General features: G+C 49.6%; 1 protein-coding gene across 1 annotated transcript in view; it reads right to left on the bottom strand.

The window, feature by feature from the left end:
* MB (myoglobin) overlaps positions 1–2,036 on the bottom strand; it is a 62,968-nt gene extending 60,932 nt beyond the window's left edge. The window contains exon 1 of the mRNA XM_044679129.1: positions 1,860–2,036. Coding sequence (XP_044535064.1) covers positions 1,860–1,954 — 95 coding nt within the window. The 5' untranslated portion in view covers positions 1,955–2,036. The remainder of the gene's footprint in view (positions 1–1,859) is intronic.
* Between the last annotated feature and the right edge of the window lie 5,464 nt (positions 2,037–7,500).

The following is a 7,500-nucleotide window of genomic DNA, read 5'->3' as shown; positions in this document are numbered from 1 at the left end:
GAAAGAAAATTTCAGTGACATGCTTAAGCCAGGAATGGATGTCCGATTACTATCCTTGGGACTTTTCATAGAATCTTCAAGCCAGGAAGGACCTTGCAACACCTACCAACACCCTCATTATCTAGATGGGGAAACCAAGGCCCAACTGTCGATTGTCCAAGGACACACAGTAAGTTAGGGGTGGAACCAGGTTAGCCGCTTTTCAATCAATAAATTCTCTCTTACTCTGGCGTGGCCTAAGAGGAGAAGGCCTTCCTTCTCCTCCCCAGAGAAGAACTTCCCTTCTCTGACCTATACTGCCTGGATAATTTTAGGGCAAATCACTTCATCACTTCCCCTCTTGGAATCAATCTCATTTTCCCCATCTATAAAATGGGGGTGGTGGTTTGGATTAAATGACCTCTAAAGAATTGGTAGTCAGGAAGACATGAATTCAAATCCTGTCTCCTACACTTACTAGCTGAATGACCCAGGACAAGTCACTTAACTTCTGTCTGCCTCAGTTTCCTCATCTGTAAAATGAAGGGGTTGGGCTACATGGCTTCTGGGGTTCCTTCAAGCTCTAAATCTATGATCCTGTGATTGCATCCAGCTCTGAATAGAAGGTATACATGTGCCTTTTCCAAAGGGCATATCACACATATCATATTCTATCTTTATATTAAATTGCAGCAATATGGTATGAGTTACAATGGATGCCTTGGAAATATATATATATACTCATTCCAACTAAAGAAGAAGAAATCTAGACCATTCCAACGTGCCCTGATGATTGTGTTAATAATTGCCAGGTCTGACAAGCTTTCGTGGTGAGCCCTAAGTGGTTGCCAAATGATTAGAAGCTCTCCCACCCTGGATTTGTTCTGGAAGGAGAGAAGGGAAGGAAAGCTCCGGACGCAGAAAGCCAACGTGCTCCCAGCCACAGATCAGTGAAGACCACACACCAAGACGAGCGAAGACCAACAAAAGACAAACGAAGACCAAGCAGGAACCAAATGGTGGCATCTCTGCCATGATGAGGGAAGTAACTGGGGGGAAAGGCTAATGCTGTCACTTTATAGAAGGAGAAGCCGAGACCCGGAGGACGGGAGCAGCTTGCTCAGAACCGCACCATGAGTGATCCAGGAACCTGGAAGCCAATTTCCAAAAGGCCAAGGACACGGTCGGCTTTTTCAGGGCTCACGGGTGGCACAAAGTAAATCGTCCCTGTGCATCATCATACCCTTGCAAGCTTGGGTCCTTGGGAGGATCTTTCTTCTGAGTAGGCTTCATGCATGTCTAGAGAGCAATGGCTGGGGAGCTGGGACTACTGGCTGTGGTTCCCAGTCTTGGCTGTGAATTTCTGACATATCAAAATGGAAAGCATTCCAGCCAGACCTGCGTTCAAGTGCTGACTCTTCCAGACTTCCTGGGTGCTTTGGGGCTAGCTGATTCCTTTCCCTGGGCCTCCTTTTTTCCATCTATTAAATGGAGTTGGATTAAATGAACCTGAAGGTCGCTAAAGACCTCGGATTTGGAGTCAGAGGAGAAGCATTCGAATCCAAGCTCTTCTACTTATTAGCTGTCACCTATATCATATTATTATATGATATATAGGCAAGGCACTAACTCTATGGTCTTTCATTTCCTCAGTCTGCCCAAGTGGGGAGGGGGCTGGACTAGATGCTTTCTAGGGCACCTTCCAGCTTGGATCCATCAGCCTCGGGCTCTCCGAGCATGCCCTCCTCCTCCTCCTGCTCACCAACTCTTGACCCAATGGCCCGGAAGGAAAGAGGGGTGGCTTTGAGATCCTCATGCAAAGAGGGGGGCTAGGTCAACTGGCCTTTGGGCGGGGGGCCACCGTCCGCCCCTGCTTTTACCTGATCAGCACCTCCTGCCCATGGCCGGGGATATCCGCCTCCACCTTTCCCCAAGCGTTCAGCACCAGTTGCCATTCTCCATCACTGAGACCCATGGCGCTGCCCAAAGAAGATGAGCAAGAGTGTCAGTTGTCCCCAAGCCTCAAGTTGGGTTTGGAAGCGGCTGCAGCCTGCCAGGGGCCTTTATACCCTCCCTGGGGCCTGGCCACTCCTATCAATTGACAGCCCCAGCCTGCGCTCTCTGCCATCCCAGTCCGGGTTCTAATCTCTTTCTTTCTTGCTCACATGGAAGTTATTTTGGGTCAGGTGCCATTGTGGGCCTGCCCTGAGCTCGGGCCACTGCCTGGGGGAGGGGGGCACTGAGCCTGGGGCTCGCCCCCTCCGGAGTCACACAGAAAGGGCACTGGCCAGCCCCTTGCCAGGAGCCTGTAACTCAACGCCCTCCTCCTGCCAGGGGACTAGAAAAGGCCCCCAGCAGGCCTCCAAGCTTGGGATTCCAACGTCTTGGCCCTGACTTTGGGGCCACAAGACCGGCTGACCTTATTTAAAGCCTCTTTCCCTGACCTTCCTGAAGCGATCCCAGAGCTGTGCAGGGGAGAGGGGGGGGACGCAGCTGCCCCCTCCCCTCGGGTCCCCTCCCTCCAGAAACAGCCGCCAAGCCCCCACTGTGTGCCGGCAAGACTGCTTGGCTGCGGGGAGATAAATGCATCAGAGAATCAAGGACTGGATGGGGAAGGGTCTTCGGAGCTCATCTGGTCCAACCCCTTCTCTCGTCTTACAAGGAAGGAAACTGAGGCAAAGAGAGGAAAGATGCCCAGGGTACCCCGGGTGAGAAAAAAGAGCGAATTCAAGTCTCTCCACAGTGCCACGTGCCACCCACCACCCCCAATGACTAAGGAGGCAGTTTGAACTCAATCAACAATCATTTAAGTGTGGGGCAGCTGGGTAGCTCAGTGGATTGAGAGTCAGCCCTAGAGATGGGAGGTCCTGTGTTCAAGTCCAGCCTCAGACACTTCCCAGCTGTGTGACCCTGGGCAAGTCACTTGACCCCCATTGCCCACCCTTACCACTCTTCCACCAAGGAGCCAATACACAGAAGTTAAGGGTTTAAAAAAAAATCATTTAAGTGCCTCCTGCAGCCGGGCACTGGATGTGACTTCAAACCCTAGGCAAGTCATTTAACTTCAGCCTCAGCTTCCTCATCTGTAAAATGGGAGTAACAATAGTGCTTCCCCAATCCTCAGCTTCCTCATCTGTAAAATGGGAGTAACAATAGTGCTTCCCCAATCGGGGCTGGCAGGAGGGTCAAGCAGGATTATACATGCATAGCACTTATCGAAATGGTAACCGCCATCGCTCTTACCCTGGTTCAAGGAGTTAAGTCAAGCATGTATTAAATGCTTACTGTGTGCCAAGCACCGTGTGAGCCACTGAAGCGACAAAGAAAGGCAAAAACCAGCCACTGTTCTCAAGGAACTCACGGTCTAATGGGGAAGGCCTGGGTTCAAATCCTGTCTCTGCCCTTCACTGGGAGTTTAACCTTGAGCAAATCCCTAAGACCTCCCTGGCGCTGTGAGCCTCGGAGCTCCCTGAGGAGCCCTCCGGCTTTGTCTGAGTCCTATATTTATCTCCGTCTGTGCTGTGTCCCCATCGCCAGCCCCGGAGGAGGGTAACTGGATGAGGCCAAGACAGCTGGTGATAAAACTGAGGAACCTAACAGGGAGGGGAGCGAGTGTGGGTCCGCTTGTACACAAAATGGCGGGCCTCCCTAGGAACTCACCAATCACAAGGACGGAGCCCCGGAACCAAGGCTTCTTGGGCTTGGGACTTGGGAAGTTACTGGCTCCCTCATTGTACAGATAAGGAAACTGAGTCTCAGAACCATTTGGTGGTGAAGAGGGGCCTCAGAGGTCCTCCCATCCAACCCCCAAACCCAAGTTTCAGGAGATGAAGAAAGAGCCGGAGAATCCTGGGGTGCTCTGTAGATTCAGAGGGGGGGACTGCAGAGCCCACTGGCTTCACTTTCTTCCTTCCTTCCCTTTTTGCAGCTAAAGAAACGGGGTTCTGGCCCGCATTTCCTATGGGTCCAGCCCGAATGAGGCTTGGGAGAAGGAGGACCGAGATACGGGGGGCAGGACGGAGGGCGACGGCCCAAGAACCCCAGAAGGAAGTTCCAGAACATCTGGCGGCGGCTGCCTCCAGACTCGTGCGGGGGGGCCGGGGGGAGGCAGGCCAGGATACGGGAAGCCTCCGGGGCCCATCCCGGCCGTGAACGTGTGGAAGGAGAAGCTGGCTTTCCGCCGTCTGACTGTTTCATTGCACCCAAGTTCCCAACCTGAGGTCTCATCACCCATGAGCGCCACAACTTTTACCATTTTAAGCCAACGGAAAGACCCGGAAACCAGCTTCCCCCTTCTCCATCTCCACAACAGAGCGGCCTTGCGCGGTGGTTGCCATGGAGACCCAGAGCCTCCCGCTCTGTTTTTATGTATAATTACAAGAACTGCAGCTCTCGGCGTGCCAGGATCGGGCATGTGGGGGAAGAGAGGTTTTGGAAAAACGGATGGAATTTCAGTGAAAATATCCCCCCTCCTCCCTCCTCCTTCCCTCTGGCTCCTGCGCAACCTTTTATTTTCCACCGATGGTCTATTATTTAGGTGGGTTTCTCCATGAGAGAAGCACGGTACAAAGAATCTTGGATCTGGAGTCAGAGGTCCTGGGTTTGAATCCCACCTTTGGCACGACCGGGTGTGACCTCAGGCAAGTTTTTGAATTGCCTCTGGTCTCTGCTTCCTCCCTTAAAGGGAAGGGGTTGGACTGTCCAAATCCATGATCTGAGGAGTACATTTCTCTTTGTCTCAGTTTCCTCCTCTGTAATGATGGACTAGATGACCTCGGGTCCCTCTAGCCAAAGTGTAATGGCTGGAGTCAGAATGACCTGGTTTCAAATCCCACCTCTTGACATTTAATTAGCTCTGAGATCAAGGGCAAGCCACCTAAACTCTCTGAGTCTCAGTTTACTTGTCTATAAAATGGGGATAAAATATTACCTGGAACTACCTTAATAGAGTTGTTGTGAAGCTCAAATGAGGCTGTGTGATGCCAGAAAAAGAGTTCTGAGTGCAAAGTTCTAATCCAGCCCCTGCCCGGTGGCTTTGGGCAAGTTCTACAGCTTTTCCTGGGTCTCTGCTTCCTCCCCCAGCAAGAAGGTTGGACTCATCATCTCCCAAGTTTCCTCCAGCTATAATCTAGGATGATTAATTGGCAAATGGAGATGAGACCCAGAGGGAGGAAATGACTCAGCTAATAAGGGATAGGGTCAGGACTTGAACCCAACTCCCAACTCCAAAACCTGTGCACTTTCACTAAACTGCATGGATTCCCCAGATTCCTTGCTAGATGGCCCTCCTGGTCCATTCCAGGAAGGAAGGTCCTGGCCTTTGAGCACTTTGCATTTTTGTCTCTCCTAGCTCAGAGAATTCCAGAGCAAGATTATATAAAGGGACCAATTTGTACCTCCTCCTCTCCCTCCCCACAGACATCTCTAGTGCCCTCTGAGAGGGGGAGATGTAGAGAAAGAAACCCTCCCAGAAGGTCTGACTACAATCTTTTGCTACCAAGGCTCAGCAACCTTAAGCAGTCATAGAGCACTGAAAGATAGAACTGGAAGAGAACTTGGAACGTGGAATGTCAGAGGTGGAGGGAATCTTAGACCAGGGAATGTCGGAGTTAGAAGGGACCTTAGAACATGGAATGTCATAACTGAAAGGACCTTAGAACATAGAAAGTCAGAAAACTGGGAGAGACCTTAAAACAGGGAATGTCAGAGTTAGGAGGGACCTTAGAACATGGAATGTCATAACTGGAAAAGACCTTAGAACATGGAATGTCATCATTGGGAAGGACCTTAGAACACAGAAAGTCAAAACTGGGAGAGACCTTAGAACAGGGAATGTCAGAACTGGAAAAGGACCTTCAAATATGGAATATCATAACTGGAAAGGAGTTGAAACCATGAAATGTCAGAGTTAGGAGGGGCCTTAGAACACGGAATGTCATAGCTGGAAGGAGTCTTAGTGACTGATTAAATCCAACTCACTCCTTTCACAAGTGGAGAACCAACTCAAAAGAGCATCAGAGTGAGTTCTTCAAGCTCATACAACAATTTGGTGGCAGAGGTGGGAATAAATCCAAGTTCTTTCACTTCTGAGAACCTAAGAATGAGAATACTTTCTATCATTTTGGGACTCCCCCAAGTCAGGCAATGATGAAATGATCTTGGGATGTTTAGCTAAAACTTACCTGCTGAGGCAAGTAAGGAAAAACAGAGACAGAGACAGAGAGAGAAATGGGAACAGGGACAGGCAAAGACAAAAGACAGGAAAAAAAAAAAAGACAGGACCAGGGCCTGGAGACAAAGATGATGCTGAAATAGGAGACAGGATTTGGGTTCCCGTCATGGCCAGCTCTGCTACTCAGGGTCAAAGATATATATGTCAGGGAGAGAAGGAAGGTCATCAAGCCCAACTCTCCTATTTGTAGATGAGGAAATGAGGCCCAGGGAAGGTAGGTGACTTCTTCCAAGTCCCTTAGTCACAGAGCTCAAAAGGAGCTGAGCTGGAATTGGAATCTAGGTCACAAAATCTCAGAGCTGAAAGGACTTCCAATGGCATCTAATTCAATTGATCACCGAACCCCCTGATGACATCCCCACAAATGGGCCTTACTTGAGAGGACTTTCAGACAGCCCAAGGAATATGGGGAAGTTTTGCTGAACCTCAGTCTGTCTCTATAGCTTCTGATTCTACCTTTAGGGGAAACTTTGAATGAATATGGTCTTTTTTCAGTGTCAGAGCCCCTTAAATACTAGAAGACACTTGTCATTCCAATAATCAAAACTTCTCTTCCCCAGATGAAACACGACAGGTCCTTCAACCAGTCTTCTCGAAACACAACATTGGATTTGTTTTCATTGACAAAGCCATGCAGGGATCCATCTCTGTCTCCCTGTCTCTCTCCCTCTGTGTCTCTGTCTCTGACTCTGACTCTCATCTCTCTCTCTCTCTCTCTCTCTCTCTCTCTCTCTCACACACACACACACACACACACACACACACATACACTCTCTGTGTCTCTGTCTGTCTGTCTGTCATAAGGGTGGGATTTTGTCACCACACAAATTGAGGGTTATTAAAATTCCAGAAAGGTTAAGGATGAGCTCATTCAGGAGCTATTTTTAGTTGCCTGTTGCAGGGGAAAGAGCCCTTCCTCTGGAATCATAGACCCAGGATTCAAATCCTGCCTCCATCACTTGTGTGATTGTACCTTTCTGTGCCCCAGTCTCCCCATATATAAAAGGGCAGGGTTGGCCTGAGGTCCTTTCCAGTCATAGGTCTAGGATTTCATGTGTGCTCATCACAAAGATAATGAAAATCTCCTCTCCGTCCTCAATGCACCAAGAGGGAAGCTATCAAGTAATGTTAGACCTACTCAGCACCCTAGAGATCCACCAAATGTCCTCTCCTTCCAAGGAAAGAAGGAAAAATGAAGGAGGGAAGGAAGATAGGAAGGAAGGAAGGAAGGAAGGAAGATAGGAAGGAAGGAAGGAAGGAAGGAAGGAAGGAAGGAAGGAAGGGAGGGA

The sequence above is a fragment of the Gracilinanus agilis genome, chromosome 5 (assembly GCF_016433145.1).
Source record: "Gracilinanus agilis isolate LMUSP501 chromosome 5, AgileGrace, whole genome shotgun sequence".
Taxonomy (NCBI): domain Eukaryota; kingdom Metazoa; phylum Chordata; class Mammalia; order Didelphimorphia; family Didelphidae; genus Gracilinanus; species Gracilinanus agilis.
This window is presented reverse-complemented; position numbering and strand designations above follow the sequence as displayed.